We start from the raw sequence: 17,283 nt of genomic DNA, 5'->3' as shown, positions 1-17,283 counted from the left end.
AGGGAGGGCCACATGCCTGAGGGGGTGACATTTGAGCTGAGACTGCAAAGAAGCCAACAGATGACCCACGTGAGGAACAAGCATGGGAAGAGTGGAGGACAGGAGGGTGTCAGGCAGAGGCACCATCAAGTACAGAGACACTAGAAGAGATGGCCTCTCCCCAGGCCAAATTAGGACCTGGTGGCATTGCTGTCCTCAGCTTTCATCCCTTCTTGCATACCAGACCCCAACCCCATCATCACACAAAAGAAAGCCTTTTCCCATGAGGCCATGGGGTAGTATTTCCCACAATGCCTCTTTCTCAGCCAGTGTGGCTTTCAGATGCTTTTTATCTGGAGTTGACTCTTGACTGTCAGGTGCCTTAAGGAGCAAAAGATGGAGGAGCAGACCCACAGTGAAGTTATCTAACCTTGTGACTAAAATTGGCAAGAATTCCCTTTTTCCTTCTTTAATTATATACCTATTTGCTTTCTCTGAAGGTGTGACTGTTCCTAGGGCCGGCCTGGCTAGTAACTAAGACTGAGAGATTAGGAGAGGTTCTTTGTTCCATGGGACAGTCATGCTTTTTGATGTGCTGATGAGCAGTATTTCCTGATTTAGGCAAATATGCCAGGCTTTGTTGCTCTTTCATGAGTTAGGGAGAAGCAGATGAGAAACATCCTCTGAGGCTGCCACTGATGAGCCGAGCTGCAGACCATACATGGCTGTAGGGTTTGGGGATAGAGGAGCAAACACCAGCAATTTCTTGTCTGGGATCACCAGCGAGATAATGTGCATCATCGGAAGCCAAATGGACAGGGGAAAGGCTAGCCTCTTATCTACAAAATTAGCAGCAATTCTTAAAATGCCCTGAGCTTCTATTGATCTATTCCCTAATAGCTCTACAAGTAGAAAGTGGAATTTTTAATGGTCCTTAAAGATCTTGTAAATGTCATCAACTCATTGTCTATATAACTTGGAGAATAAGGGGAACTTGGGACTAATAAATAAGCCCCGGGCAGTGTTCTGAGGGAGGTAAAGCAAGAAAGAAGAAAGTGCCCATAAAAGACTGTCTAATCCCATGTGGATCTGAGAAGTGACAGGAACAGAAAAATATAGTGATACTTGAGTCTAGAAAGATACAGAGACAGTATTACATGGTCGGGCAGAGCATGGAGTCAGATTACTTGGGTTCAGATTCAGCTCTGCAGCTGGTACCTGTGTGACTTTGGGCAGCTTATTTAATGGTTCTGAGCTTCACTTTCCTTACCAGTAAAATGAGAACAATAGTAATGACAGTAAAAAATCAATTTAGGTAATTCATGTTCAGGACCTAGCACTGAGCCTGATTTTCTTTATTACTAGACAGACCTCCTGGAGTTGTTGAGGAAAGCCATCTCTGGCCAGTCTTAGAATGGTTCTTTCCTTGGGGAGAAGTTTTCAGCCTTTACTTTATTAGTCTCTATTTTATTGGGCAATGTGTGACCACTAATTAGAGAGCAGTGAGTGGAATAGAAACAAACATAGGAAATAAAGCAAAGAGCAAAAAAAGTCATAAAACAAGACAGCGTAAGTGGCATGTGAAATGGAAATTTATTTCTAGAATTCTATAATCCCTTATCTTTTTCTTCCTCCCCTACTTCATGGCTGTTAAAAGGTTTTACTCTGCATAACCTACACTCCAACCTTTGACCTGAATGGGAGTGCAGTGCTGAAGATCGCGGAGGTAAGTACTTGCTCCCCTCGACCCTCAAGCGTTGCTTGTTTGTGCTGTCTGCTCACAGCTGCTTTACCCCAACCTGGGAGAAATGCCGGGGTGGAGCTGAGCTGCAGCAGAGGGGTGAGCCCCTCGCTGATCATTACTGTGGGGAATTTTCACTAAGGAGTTGCTCTGTGGGAAGCAGGCTCTGTGGGCCACTCTGTCAGTGCTCTGCATGCTCTGGTTTGCTTGACTTGAGGCTTTAACCATGGAAATAACAGTACTGGTTCTCCTGACACTGCTATACCTAGGTATTACACTCACTATTTTTCCTAAGATTAATTGAAGCGGATTTGATGTTTTTAAAAAATAGGTTTTAAAAAACCAAGCATGAGATTTAGGGACGATGCTTATTGATTCAGTTGCATCCTTGTCTCCTAAATGCTGATGAACACATTTTATAACAATCGTTGGAAAACCTTCTCTTTTCCATCTGTATTGCAGCCTAGAGTAACGTGTACCTTCAGCACTCCCGAGAGTATGTCCAACAGAAAGCTTGGCTTCCTGAATGTCTGGCATATGACTTTGGCTTTTGGACACGGCATCATTCCAAAGCCATACTTTAATATGCTTAAAATAAATTTCCTTCCACCTCTTGAGAAGGATATCTTCAGGATTTGTGTGTTTTGACAAGAGTACACATGCAGACCTCAATGAGCCAATGATATTCTGAACTCTGAAATTATGCAGAAAAAGAAAACCTAGCTCTCAGCAGTCATGGGTATTTTTTTAAACTGTAATGATTACCATTTACTGATTATACCAGGTAGACGCTTAGCAAATTGGACATGTTTTCTTTTTTTCCTCTTTTTCTCATCATTGAGGTATAATCTGCAAAACGTTCAATGTTTCGATATATATATACATTGTGAAATAATTGCCACAGTCAAGCTAATTAATATATCCCTCATCATATATAATGAACATTATCATGAGTAGGATTTATGACTGATACCTGATCTTTTGTGGTATTGTGTGGCATTGACTGAAAATTGAGAAAATTATTTTTGAGCAGGTAGATCATTTTATATGTCAGTCAAAAGAAAAATAGACAGCTGACCCCTCACTACAATATCAATCAGTTCTCAAATGTGTATTTAGGTAGGTAGAAAGAATATTTTTCATTACCATATTTGTATGTTTCACTCTATATAACTAAATAAACAGAATAGCTGTCAGTATTTTTAGTTGAATTTTAAGAGATACCAGTGAGTGGTCTTATCATTTGTAGGTTTGGGTTTTTTAAAAAATAGCTGTGGTAAGAACCTTTAACATGAGATCTCAACACACTTTGAAGTGTACAACTCAGTAACATTAACCATAGTGCAATGTTGTACAGCAGAACTCTAGAACTTGCTCATCTTGCATAACTGAAACTTTATACACATTGAACAGTAACTCTCCATCTCCCCTTCCCCCTGGCCCCCCAGCAATCACCATTCTATTCTCTGTTCCTAGGGGTGTACCTATTTTAGATATACCACACTGGTTTGCTTTTAAAATGACAAATGTAGTGTTTGATCAGAGCAGGGAACAGGATTGGCATGTAGGATGCTTGTTGGTTCTTTGCTGTATGAAGGACAAGACAGGAGATGCAGTGTGTCACTCACTGCCCAGCCCAGCCCCTGCCGAGGAGGGAGGTAGGGAAGGAAGACAGGCTGTTGTAGGACCCTCAGGACTGGGCAGGCCACCAGGGGTTCCCAAGCTCCCTTTGAGAAGGCGGGTGCCTTTATCATCCTCACAGGGTTTTTGAATGAGAATCTGAAAAGATTTGTTATGTATCTCATTGTGGCCAAAAAGTTCATTGGGGTTTATATAAAAATAAAGGACACGGTTTTCATTTTCAGCAAGAACTTTATTGAACAACAGATTCACTGACCAAATTAATGTTTTGGCCAGCCCAACAATTCCTGAGCAGCAGACTCACACTGCTATGGGCCACCCAAGTCAAGGGTGTTCTCAGTGGGGATCTGGAAGCCAGAGTAGAGACTTAGCAGGCCTTTCGAGATAGAATGAAACATCAAAACACAGTGGTCTCAAACACACACACACACACACACACACTCACACACACACACACACACACACACACGGTGGTCTCTATAAGAACCTGTAAAGAAAAAACAATTAAAAAAAAAAAATCTCAACCCAAGAGCAATATACAGATAAAGGCATTGAGCGTGGTGGTGAGAGCGTGGGCTCCGGAGACTCACTGTGTTTGGATATAAATCCTGGCTTTCCTGCCTCCCAGCAGGGTTGCCTTGGATACCTCCCTGGGTTTGTGTTTGTTCTGTGTGTAAAAGCAATGCTAACAGCACCTGTCTCTCTATCTCGCATTGTGTGGTTGTGCCAGTTAGACAAGAAAAATAGAACCCATGTATAAAGCTTTCAGTGCAGGCGGCCATGTAGTAAACGCCAGGTCAAGGTTAGCTCCTGCTTTTCTGGAACAGCAGATTGATGACATCCAGGCTTCCGCGAAGTAATGGTGACCCGGCCAGGAACCTAAAGGGATGGGTCTTCGATGGGACTAGCTTCCTGAGACCACAGTAGCAAGCTGACTCCCCCCACCTTCTTGTCCTACCTGCAGCCCCCTGAGATCCCCCAGTTGGAAGAGTTTCCAGCGGAACATCAGCTTGAAGGTCCCAAAGCAGGGGTCAGACCTTCACAGAAAAATGCCTTACTTCCAGTGCTAGCTCTGACTTCTAGTTCAGGATGGGGGCTTGGGACTGTATTCCTCTGAAGGCAGGACTTGGTAAGGATCGTAAAAGGAAACTTTTTATCTGATATTTGATAGGTGGCTCAGAGGGTAAAGCGTCTGCCTGCAATGCAGGAGACCTGGGTTTGATCCCTGGGTCAGGAAGATCCCCTGGAGAAGGAAATGGCAACCCACTCCAGTACTCTTGCCTGGAAAATCCCATGGACAGAGAAGACTGGTAGACTACAGTCCATGGGATTGCAAAGAGTCGGACACAACTGAGCAACTTCACTAAGTACTAGGGTTCCAGAGGATGTTTTTAGGCCGTGCCTCTCGTACAGACCCACCAGAAGATCCTACCACCTCCCTGCCCATGGTAGACCTTAACAGCTGAGACTGCAGGTTCCCCCAGGCCTAGCTTCGATGCCCAACTCCTCTCTGGTGACTGGACAGAGGGGCAGATTGTCCAGCATCAGCAGGGGGATGGAGACTGCTTTGTAAGGACCATAATCATCACCACTTCAAAGTGCTTTTGATAAATGGCAGTGTGCAGAATAGCTCCTCCTTGCTAGCCTGGACCTGGCATGGACACCAAGCTCAGGGGAGTAAGAATCCAGCTCTTGCAGCTGGCCAGTCCCTGGGGGAGGACGTCTACATGCCAGTCTGCCAAGAGAGGCAGTCATCCAGGAGCACCACGAGCAGGCAGGTGCCAGTGCCTGGGCCTCACTTAATCCAGCAGCCCTGATCAAAAGCCAGTAATGGAAACCCCCTGGAAACTATTCTCCTGCTGAGAACAGTGGATCTTTTATCTACCAGGCTTGGCTGCAACTCAGTGTACTTCCATCAGGTATTAGCTAAGAGTTCTGGGTTCACTGCTTGCTGTGGCCATTCCCTCTCAGAACTGATCATTCTGAGGAGGCTTGAAAGCATAACATCGCTTGTAGTGACAAGAGATAACTACAGGGGGCTTCCCTGGTGGCTCAGTGGTAAAGAATCCGCCTGCTAATGCAGGAGACATGGGTTTGATGCCAGGTCTAGGAAGATCTCATGTGCTACAGAGCAGTTAAGCCCACAACTGTTGAGCCTCTGCTCTAGAGCCTGAGAGCTGCAACTGCTGAGCCCACATGCCACAACCACTGAACCTGAGCCCTAGAGCCCATGCTCTGCAACAAGAGAAGAAGCCACTGCAATGGGAAACCCCGTGCACTGCAACTATGGAGTAACCCCCACTTGTCGTAACTAGAGAAAGCCCACACAGCAGTGAAGACCCAGCACAGCTAAAAATAAATAAATAATATAAAAAAGAGACAAGTGCTTATACTCAAAGTGTTACATGGCTGCTTTTAATACATATTTAGTGCTTACTCTCAGAGAAGGCGATGGCACCCAACTCCAGTACTCCTGCCTGGAAAATCCCATGGGCGGAGGAGCCTGGTAGGCTGCAGTCCATGGGGTCGCAAAGAGTCAGACACGACTGAGCGACTTCCCTTTCACTTTTCATTTTCATGCATTGGAGAAGGAAATGGCAACCCACTCCAGTGTTCTTGCCTGGAGAATCCCAGGAACGGGGGAGCCTGGTGGGCTGCCGTCTATGGGGTCACACAGAGTCAGACACGACTGAAGTGACTTAGCAGCAGCAGTGCTTACTCTCTGCAAGGCACCATTCTAAGAATTTTCCCTGTATTAAATCATATAAACTGCACAACAGTACTGTGAAGCAGGAGCTATTGATTATCCGTGTTTTACAGATAAAGCAGCTGGCACAGAGAGAGATCCACTAACTTTCCAAGCTACACACCTAGGAAGTGATAGAACCAGGAAGCAAGACTGGTTGGCGTGACTGAGCTTTCAGTCTCTACATCCTATAGAACGTGTTTCATAGTCTGGTCGTGGAAGAGCTACTTACAGGGACCCTTAACGTTTGCCTCATGGAAGTTGGTGGTAATCCTCCAAGGGGCTGCCCCTGCCTTCATCCAGACCACTCCCGGGGTGAGCACTCTGCAGACACAGCATTGATCTTGCCTTTTATCTTTAAAATAGATCTTTTTATGAAGGGAATACTGTGCCTCAGTTTACTACAAACGAAAACTGAAGATCAGAACAAAAGACAGGCTTCTACAAGGTTGCATAGGTTCCTAAACAAGGCTGGCTATTTTCAGTAGTTACTTGATTAAATTTTGACTTCTCTACCCTCCCAAAATGAATTCTCTTATGTATGGGCTACTTACAGTTACATAACATTGGAGGCCCTACTTTTATGTTAGTGGTTTTCCTCAAAGCCTACATATTTGAATCACCTGGGAAGTATTAGTGAAAATAAGGCGCCTAGGGTCACCTTAGGAATTCTGAGTGTTTTGATCTTGAAGGGACCTGGGTGTACAAATTTTGTGAAGCCCCTGGTTGATCCCTGGGAAGGGAATGGCAACCCACTCCACTGTTCTTGCATGGAGAATCCCATGGACAGAGGAGCCTGGCAGGCTGCAGTCCATGGGGTTGCAAAGAGTCGGAAACGACTGAGTGACTAACACTTGCACTTTTTTCACTTTTACTGGCTGATTCTACTGTAGAAGTCAAGCTGAGAATCATTGCCCTGATAGTTACTGTTCTCTCCAACAAGCTGTGGTGTAAAACCATATTGAAAGGAGTTGTGAGGCTCTACAACCTCAAGTGTGATCCACTTGGCAGATGCCTGGGAGCTTATTAGAAATGCAGATCTTTGAACCTCAACCCAGACCTCTGAATAAGAATCTGCCTTGTAATAAGATATCCCATGTGATTCATAAGGGTATTAAACTTTGAGAAGCACTGCCATAAGTGAATAATGGTATCATCTCATTAAAATGAGATCTAAAGATAGCATTCTGCTAAGACCTAGGTGAGAGCTGTCATGCCTTTCTGCCATGGTGAATCGAGCCACCCCCATGAAGTAGGAACTCCCACCAGCAATAACATCCTCTTAATGGTGGCCACCTTGTAAGTGCAGGATTTTGATTCTTCTAATTTCCCTTGTCTTTCTTCATGTTCTGCTAAACCCTGTCCACATTTTCTCCTTCCCATTTGTCATTGCTTGATATATATCAAGCATATTTTTTAAATACTTTTAATGATTTAATCTGCCACTGTTCCTTCTGAGGGTATGTTTTCGCCAGTAAGGCCCACTGTTAACTTGTAAAAATATGCCTCCTACCCCAATCCATATTTATATAATCTGGCATAAGACAAGTATGGAGTAGATCTATTTATATGAAAAGCCTAAGAACAACTTATAAATATAAGCTTGTTGAAAAAAAAATTGCACAATGTGAGAGTTGGGAGTTAAGTATTATTTGGGGCAAAATGAGGACTGTAGCCTGGGACACAAAGTCTTAGATATCTCTGGGAAATTGCTCTGAGGAGGTGAGGGGAGAGGCTAAGATATATAGGAGTTTTGCAACAAAGGGCAGGTAGTTGGGAACATCAAAAGATTACTGTTAATTTAAAGAAACCAGATATGTCAAGTTAAGGAATTTAGTGCTTTTCTAGGTATGGGAAGGTGCTAGAGTCTGGGCTCACTGAATTCATTTGTGTGATAAGTGCCTTACCTATCTGGGGCCAGTATCCTGTGTTTCCACATCCTAAGTTTCCTTAGGGCTCACTGTTAGGAGTGACTGCAGTTTGATGGCTGCTAAATGGCAGGTAGTCAAGAGAATACCCCGGGGTTCACCAGGTCATCATCCATGGTGGCTGCAGTTGCCAGTCACTGAGACATCCTTGTTTACTGATATGGCAGGAAGTATTCCATTTCTCAAGTTTATGGATCAGTCATTATAGATAGTAGATTATTAAATGAATGATGCTTGTGTAATTTAAGAAAGGATAGTAGTAGAATTATTTGAAATCATTGTTTACTTCAGATACGCGTGATAGGAATAAGCATTTTTCTTAATTTGCCTTCATTGTATATTTCCTGAAATGGGCAAAATAGCTTACAGCCCTTTGGTTTTTCACCATGGAAATTGCTTAAGAAATAATTTTTCATCAACAAGAAGAATGAACTACAAAGGAGACTGCCACAAAAATAATGGTATTCTGTAGACATAGTGAGACCCAGTGATTTTGCAGATTCTCACATGCTTTCCACCTGCTAATTTAGCCCTTGAAAAATCTGCAACTCTATTTTTAAAGCAGGACATTTCAGCCTAAAACTACCACTTAGTTCTTGGAAGCTTTCTTGATTGTAGTTTAATTTCTCATAAAAAAAAAGTCTTTCACTTAAAAAATCTTTTCTCCTATTGTCACTTTAGATATAGCTAGGGAAACAAGTTATAAAAACACCTTAAAATAAATCATTTAAATCACCTGTGGAAATGTCGGGGGGAAGAATTCACACATTCTTCTTTCTTACTCTGGTCTGCATTGACTATTTACTGAGAACAGTGCTTACCCTGGAACCTGTTGATCAGGAAATGAAATGTGTACTTAAGTATGAAAAATGGTGTTGTTTTCCTAAGGTACTGCTGAAACTATAAAAGGATCATTAAGCGCTGAAAATGTAAATAAGAAGGCAGCCTTCATTTGTGTGTCTAACTTTAACTTGCTTAATTAAATGGCAGTGATGACAGTTTTTCAGAATAGGGTCTTCTCTGATGCAGGAGGAATAAGAAATATGAAATGAATTTAGAATTGGACAGCTATGAAACAGCCAACATGTTTTCTGTTTAATTTCATGAATGATCATTACTGAAACTCCATATGGATACAAAATTCTTTTATTGGTTGAAAGCGAGACCCTTAGTATTTCTCTTACTGTTATGTTCAAGTTAGCAGACGTGTTGAGTGTTCTGAGGGTAGTTACCTTAATATAGGAAAAACTATCAGAGTAAAAATCGCCAAGGCCTTAGGGTTAAAGGAAGAGGTGGTGCTATAGCCTGAAGCTCTGTGAAGCTGAATTGAAGATGATTAATGATATTATTGTTTCATTGGTAGGATTTGGAGCATATTTTCATGCCTGGTAAAGGCAGCTCTGTGGGATTTTTCTACACGAGAAAGCCTCATTTGTAAATATTTATTTCCTGGTTTGATCTTAGTCATGGAAAACTTCTAGTCTTTGATCCTATAGCATGTCATCAAGCTCAAGCAGAGTCTCTCTCAAAGACTTTTTTTTTCCTCTTGAAGATTTTACTTTCAGGAATCTCCCGTGTTTTCATTCCATCTAGCCTCCATCCCTTAATTCCAAAACAGTGGTTAATAATGGTAACTACTGATGGTTGCGTTCCTAGGGCATGCCAATAAGTAGTATTTCCCACACATCCTCCTTTGATCTTTACCATAACCCAACTATATAAAGAATCCCAAAGAAAGGGAGGTTAATTTGCTTGCCCAGTGACTTTAGGTCAGGAAGACCCTAAGGTGGATGGGAGGAAGGGGTCTCCAGGCTGAAGTCTGATTGCACCCTCTCCACTGTCCACATGCTTCCTTTGTAAGCAGGTCAGCAGCACAGCTCCTCCCACTGCCATCTGGACTTATTTTACGTTGATTTGTTCATAAATAAAAACCAATGTTGAAGAAATTTTAGATATTCAAATCCAGGCTTTGAATATGTGCCATTAATCACTAGGCTATATTGCCTCCTAGATACCCTCAGTCTTAGAAAATGTTAGTGAAATCTTGCTATATTAATGTAGCAACCAACTGAAATTCTTGGGATTCTTATCCACTTTACCAAGGCATTTAGAGAATGGCTGTATGGTGGTTTTACATGTGAAGCAGAAGTACTGATACATTTTACTATTTTTGTGACTGTAGGTTAAAGTGATCATTAGGCATATGCCACTTGTTTGGGTATCTTTACACACTCATACTCAATTTATCTTTTCTGAGCATTTGATTACCATCAGAGGATAGACGTTTAACACAGTTCACTTGTTACCCCCAGGGAACTTAAAAAACACTGAAAATCAAGACCTGCTGCCAAAGGTTCTGATGTAATGGTTCTAGGTATCACTAAAGAATTTTTTTAATTGGGCTGACTTCTCATAAATTTTCAATGATTCTAGTGATTCTTTTTTTTTTTTTAAACTCTACACAGTGATAGCATTATTTCTGAGCCATACCTTGAATAAGATATTTTACAATTAAGGAGCTGAAGGTCTCCAGATACAATCCAGGAAAATGGACCAGGTCACCTGTGTACTTTTTATCTTGGAAGCATCTTATTTGTCATATTCCCTTTAGGACTGGGAGGGGTAACCCCACCTCCTGGCAAAATTCAGCCAAGGGAGCTGGCCCATTGCTTTAAACCAGCTGAGGCTACTGGAGTGAGGAAACCCCATTCTAAGGAGCTTCTCCACTTTTCCTTCCAGAAACTCCTTCCTTCCTCATGGGCCAGTCTCTTTGCTGACTCTGGTTTGACTCCTGTGGGGTGTCTGTTCTTTGGTTACTTCCTGCCAGAGATGGGCTTTGCGCAAACTAGTCCTTTGCAAGAAATTCAGCACTTTCCTTTAACCTCTGACTTGCGTGGCTTTTGAACAACCTATCTGGAGTTAGAAGACGCATGGAGCGATGCAGAGGTCCCCTCTGCTTCCTTTTGGGTTGGTTCATTGGACAGAGGCTAGAGTTTAGTAGACCTTCTATAGACGAAGCAGAAGGCTCTGCCCGAAAAGGTACAGGAATTGATGGGTTTAGGTGTCCTAAGCTATTTTAATATGCCAGCTGAAGCCAAGAAGAACATGAAGGAGGAAGAACAAAGTCACAGTCAGTTTTTTGTATATCCCTGGGCACTTTAAGAATTTCCTTGTACGTTGAGATCCAAAAGGAAGACCAGCAAATTTCCCTACCCAAGCATGAGACTAGATTTCCTTACATAACTATTTCTTTATAATAATAAAGCAACTTCAGTTTGCCCTGTCTGTGTGTTTTTATGTGTGTATGCCTGTGTGCTTGCATTTGATGAGGTGCCTCCTGTCACATATCCACCCGTTGCTGCTGTTTACCTGGAAACGGCAGAGCTACTGAGCTGTTACCACGATGCAATGTAGAGTTTAGACTTATAGTAATAATCAAAATTTCTATTGATCCTACTGTGATCAACAAACATTCACATAAGAGACATTTGTGCTTTTTTGTAGCTCACTTAATCTCTGATCCTTTCTATTTCTTAATTACCATAAATTGTCATCTCCATAAAATTTTTCCAATCAGAAACATACTAGCTCTGCTCTTGACTAACAGTCAGTACCATGCACTGTTTTAACAAAGCTATGCTGCTAACCCCATTCAGATAGGAAAGAGAAGGTAAAAGCACAGTTCAATAACGTGAAGGGCATATGCACTTTGTAAAGCTAAGCAAACTTCTACTGTGGCAGCTTCTTAAAAATGTATTATCCCTTTGGTTAATGTGTATTGACTATCTGCTACATTCCACTATGCTGCTTCATATTTAATAGTGATTCCACCATGGTTGTAACCTAGTACTGTTATTTATCAGTCTACTGACTTGATAATCTAAAATTTGCATTGCTTATGTATGGCTTGCAGACTTGTGTTTTCTTGTTCTTTTTCCTTCTGCTTTGGGGTCTGTTTTGCATCATTAATGACGTATGTTTTTGCCCTCAGTTGTGTTTCGCATGCCATAAAGCTGGATGTCCACAAATGCATGAAATGATCAAAATGTCCCTTACGACACTCCTCACTGCCCTGTGTCTTTGTGCCTCCCCTGGCGATCCACGGCCTGTGGCTTTTCACGAGGTATTTGACTTGCCCTTTAAGCCTCTGGTCAAGGTGCAGAACTGAAGCTTCGGAAGTGTCAGTTCTGCACCTCAAAAGCAAAGGGCGTGGGGAGATAGAACTGATAATGGAGATATGAAAAGAAATTGATGAGTCCCGTCCCAGAAACTCGGCCTGATTTTGGACATAGTATTCTCTGAGCTTCTCTGATTCAGTGTGCTCATCTTAGCACTGTCCTGAGGGAGAGGAAGAAAGACATTCACAAAGTGAAAAATCACTGGCCTTGAATTACAGTGGTCAGGTTTATTATGGAAACCCTAGTTCTGCAGACCTTACTGATTTACCAATTTATTATTAATACAACAAGTTTAAGAAACTTTAGAGGATGTCAGGATAGCCGTTAAAGCATCTCTTTCTGAGTACCTGAAGAAAGTGATATTATCAGTTACATGATCATTTTTATGTTTAAAAGGATACCCTTTGTCATAGACAGTATTTATATTCACAGCTTTAGTAGAATGAGCTCCTTAGATTAATCTTTTTTCAAAGCAAACTAAACATGTCTACCTTTCCCTTTATAAAATGCCTCTTGCAATAAGTCATGTCCCATTTTGTATGTGTAATAATAACAGCTAAACATTAAAAATGATGGTAACACTAAAAACTCATAGAAATATATTGATTATTTATGAAGTTCATCTCTTGACAGCACTGTTTGTGTTTCTTCAAATCCCGTTCTTCATGCTTGCATTCTTTCTTGGGTCTAAAGGTGCTGATAGAGTTTTTTAAAGAAGGCTATAAATGGCTCTCCATATTCAGGAAAATCATGCTTATATTAAGTGTGTAGTTCAGCTCTCCAGATAGTTAATCTCATCTTTAATGCTTCTAAGCTTAAAATTCCCCCTTAAATTTATAATGTCAGAGCTTAGAGAGCTTAAAGATCAACAGTTATAAAGATTTCTTGGGACAGTATAAGATTTAAATAAAACTGTTAGATCTTAAGGTATAAATAATATGAGTGTGCCTAATTACACTGTGGAGAATTTGGTTTCATCATAGTGAAATATCACACTCAGATGTATTTTCACAATTTTTAAACTGTTTCATCACATGGAAAAGTAAAAGTCTTTCAAGATTAAAACACTTTTTTTCTAAGTACATATAAATTCTACTTTCAGGTACATTATAATCCATGATTGTTTGAAAAAATGAGTTTAAAACTCATATACCCTAAAATGGTAATTTGACAAATGTATTTTGGAATGTGCCCTTATTTTTTAACTTAAATTAATCTAAGCCAACTTCCAAATACATTTTTGAGTTTTCACAGCTCATTTGGAATATCAGGCATTCAATAGGAGGTAAATTAAACTGCTAGGAAATATTTGTTTTTACCTAGTTAATTTTACAAAAAGATTTTTAATAATGAGGCCTAACAGAAAGGTCTAGCTTAAGCAGTAGCAGCAGCAAAGGTTCACATTGAGTTTCTCTCCCATCTCAGTTATCAATTATCAAATTAAACTTGCCTTCCCTGGAGAAGGAAATGGCAACCCACTCCAGTACTCTTGCCTGGAGAATCCCATGGACAGAGGAACCTGGTAGGCTATAGTCCATGGGGTTGCCAAGAGTCAGACACAACTGAGCAACTTCACTTTCACTTTGGGTGAGAACCCTATTATTGTCATTGTAGTCTTGAAGTTACTCCTAGAAAAGTAATCAAGGTATATTAAATCCCCCCCCCCTTTTTTTCAGCTTTATTTTTGGCTGTGCTGGGTTTTGTTGCTGCTCAGGCTTTTCTCTAGTTGTGGTGCACAGGCTTCTCATTGCAGTGGTTTCTCTTGTGGAGCCTGGGCTCTCGGGTGCTCTGGCTTCACTAGCTGCAGTTCCCAGGCTCTAGAGCACAGGCTTAATAGTTTGGGTACACAGGCTTAGCTGCTCCGCAGCATGTGGGGTCTTCCCAGATCAGGTATTGAACCTGTGTCTCCTGCATTGGCAGGCGGATTCTTTACCACTGAGCCACCAGGGAAGCCCCCCTTTATTCCTTTTTGTGGGACTAAATATGCTTGGGAAATGAAAAGGATAACATACGTTATGGAGAGGAAAAAGTGGGAAAAATTTTAAAGTGTGCATTTATTGTCCATTCCTATAGCTTCTAAAAGATTTAGAGGCAATAAAATCTGAAAAGCCATGCCATTTAACATCATTACCATTAAATGAGGGATTTTCCCCCCTCAAATTGGGACTTCTCTATGCTGCAGCCTCAGGGAGTTGTCTAATGTTCAACTAGACATTCAGATTTGCAAGACCCAATCCACTCCAGTACTCTTGCCTGGAAAATCCCATGGATGGAGGGGCCTGGTGGGCTGCAGTCCATGGGGTCGCTAGGAGTCTGACACGACTGAGCGAGTTCACTTTCACGTTTCACTTTCATGCATTGGAGAAGGAAATGGCACCCCACTCCAGTGTTCTTGCCTGGAGAATCCCAGGGATGGGGGAGCCTGGTGGGCTTCCGTCTATGGGGTCGCACAGAGTCGGACATGACTGAAGCGACTTAGCAGCAGCAGTAGATCACAACTGGCTTTATGTTTGCTTAGCAGAATCTAGGGCAGGGAATAGAAACAGGGCACCGGCAGGCATTTATCTTTCACAGGAGTCCTTGTTGCAGTCCAGAGGCCAGTCTCTTGCTCTCAAATGCCAGCTTAGGAGCAAAAAGATAAGAGCCATCTCTGTGGGTGCAGAGTCACCTTGGATTTGGAGCCCCAGGTTTCAGCTGTGTAGGAACCAATATTCTGTAACAACTCCATGAGTTGAACTGGCAGAGTTCCCTCAGTGACAAGAGCTACCCAAGGAAACTTCTCACCAGGTTTTTATAATTTGTTCATAGTTTTCTAAATTCAGATGCAGCTTAGTAATCGGGGGGACATTTTTACCCTAAGTCATACTGCCTAGTAACACAGCTCATGTGTCCCACCTTTATCAGGTTTCCAAAAGAACACAGAGAGTTAATCCAAGGTCAAACTTGTTTATAGAGGAGAAAGGGATTCATTAACCCTTTTCCCCAACTCAGGAGTTAATAAATTCTGTTCCTATTTTGCCATGGAGAGAACTTTTCCTGATTAATTTCCAGCCACCTGAGTTTGTTTTGGATAGAACTGTTTTTTTATCTAAAAATCACTCATTTGCATTCTTCTGTGATGCTCAGAATAGTAAGCTTTGAAGAGTGATTATCTTTAGAGAAAGATTACTTTTCCTCTATGATTAAAAACAAATTTCCAGGGACTTAAAATATTTAATAGCACTCATTGATAACTAGTCCTAAATCAGGCTGACTTTCTATTTAAGAGGGATTTAACATCCCCTCCAATTACTTCCAAAGCATGTTGGTAATGAACTGATATCTACAGAGTGTGTATGTTGCTATCTTATTTCTTTACCAGGTGTGCATTGAAACATACATATGTAGCTGTCACCAGCGTAGTATAAACACTGCTGTGCGGGCAACTCTCAGTCAAATGCTGAGTGACTTGACTTTACAGTTACGACAAAGGCAGGAGAACACGGTGAGCCTCTCGGTACCCACACGTTCATCCCGGTCTTGCCAGTGACTCTGTGTAATCGCATGATGAGTGTCCCACATCTTCTGTGCTCTCCCCTCCCCCGCCAGGGCTGCTTCCTACTGAAACATTAGGAAGGGCTGGCTTGGTTCACTTGAACTTTTATTTATATAAATTAAACTCTTCAAATATGTTTTTACCTGTTTCCCTCCAAAGTTTAAAGAGAGATTTTTCCTTGTGGTTTCGGTTATTGTTTTAGTCATTATTTTAAAACTCACTTTTCTTTTAAAATCGTGTTCTAAACATCACAGATTGAACAATTTTATATAAAAATATTGTGATGTATTAACAGACACTGAAGTAAATTCAAAATTAAGAAAAATTACTGGCAGTTAATTATGCAACTTGAGACTTGGGGTATATGTTTCTCTTTGTGAAATAAAAGAGTGTGGCAGTGAAGAATCTGAATTTATCTTCTCTCTGTCGTCAGAGCCCACTTGAGCTTTTTGCTCTTAACTTGAGCAGATTGTTTAAAATGAGCATTCCTGGGAAAAAATGTAAATGTAATCAGCTTCTTGTATATATTATCTTCTGGGAATGTTAATGAGATGATTCCTCTTCAAAACTGGTGTTTTTTTTTTTTTTTTTTAAGTCTGTCTCTAATAATTGAGATTAAAATTTTTTTAAATCTGCAAAAAGTATTCTGAATGAACACTTGTTATTATTTTAGAATAGAATATCTCCAGCAGCAATTCAGAATATCTCAGAAATTAACTTTATAGAAATGAAGAGTTCATATTTAACTTCAACTATTTCTGATTTTTAACTTCAATTATTTTCTAATTTTTAGAAAATTATGGAGTTGAGTGAAACATTAGAGATTATCTGGTCAAATTCTTTTATTCCTTAGAAAAACAAGTGGGGAAGATGAAGCCCAGAGAGGTGAAATTGAAATCTAAAGTTAATGAGCTTATCAATGAAAGAGCCAGAACAAATGCCCTGGTCTCCTTACTGAGTCCAGTCCAAGTTATTAACATGTGATCTGGCAGCCAGTGTTTAAAAAAATAAAACACTAATCTGGAGGTGGGGAGCGGAAACTGATTTTTTGTTTGCTATATCTAAAGCCTAAATTTCTATTAAAGAATTGTTTAAACTTGAGATATTTTTATTACAATAGCTTTCTCTTTGTTAAAAACTATTTTGTTTATACTAGGGTTTTGAATAGGATGCTGTAGAAATATTAGTTTAAAAGAAATTCAAGTCTGTAAGTAGAAAGCATTAAGAGAAAAAAGTATTTTTAATGGAAATAAACCTAAAATGTTGAGAGACCTTATATTAGTATACAGTCACATTCCATCCTTGCTAGGTGGCAATGTGATGGGAAATACTATAACAGTAATGTTTTAAGATGAAGCATTAAAATGAAACTTTGTATTCTCAAAGTGAATTCATTTATATTAGTTTAATTATACTTTGAAATTTTTAAGTAGGAGAATTTTAGGTTTTAAGTAAAAAGACTGATTTGTAGCTCATCTTGCTCTTCTGTTAGAGTGACAGGTAAAGTGACAGGTATAGTTGCAGAGGTCTGGATA

The 17,283-nt window shown here is 40.8% G+C and overlaps 1 protein-coding gene across 6 annotated transcripts in view; it reads left to right on the top strand.

Moving 5' to 3' along the window:
• Nucleotides 1-17,283, top strand: part of ARFGEF3 (ARFGEF family member 3) — a 173,401-nt gene that overhangs the window by 68,697 nt on the left and 87,421 nt on the right. For 3 of the 6 annotated variants that reach the window (XM_044924177.2, XM_044924175.2, XM_044924179.2), the window contains exons 5-7: nt 1,637-1,705; nt 12,027-12,158; nt 15,575-15,697. In XM_044924177.2, the coding sequence (XP_044780112.1) occupies nt 1,637-1,705; nt 12,027-12,158; nt 15,575-15,697 (324 nt within the window). The remainder of the gene's footprint in view (nt 1-1,636; nt 1,706-12,026; nt 12,159-15,574; nt 15,698-17,283) is intronic. The other 3 variants (XM_006074676.4, XM_044924176.2, XM_044924178.2) reach the window with 3 other exon arrangements.

This window comes from Bubalus bubalis, chromosome 10 (assembly GCF_019923935.1).
Source record: "Bubalus bubalis isolate 160015118507 breed Murrah chromosome 10, NDDB_SH_1, whole genome shotgun sequence".
Taxonomy (NCBI): domain Eukaryota; kingdom Metazoa; phylum Chordata; class Mammalia; order Artiodactyla; family Bovidae; genus Bubalus; species Bubalus bubalis.
This window is presented reverse-complemented; position numbering and strand designations above follow the sequence as displayed.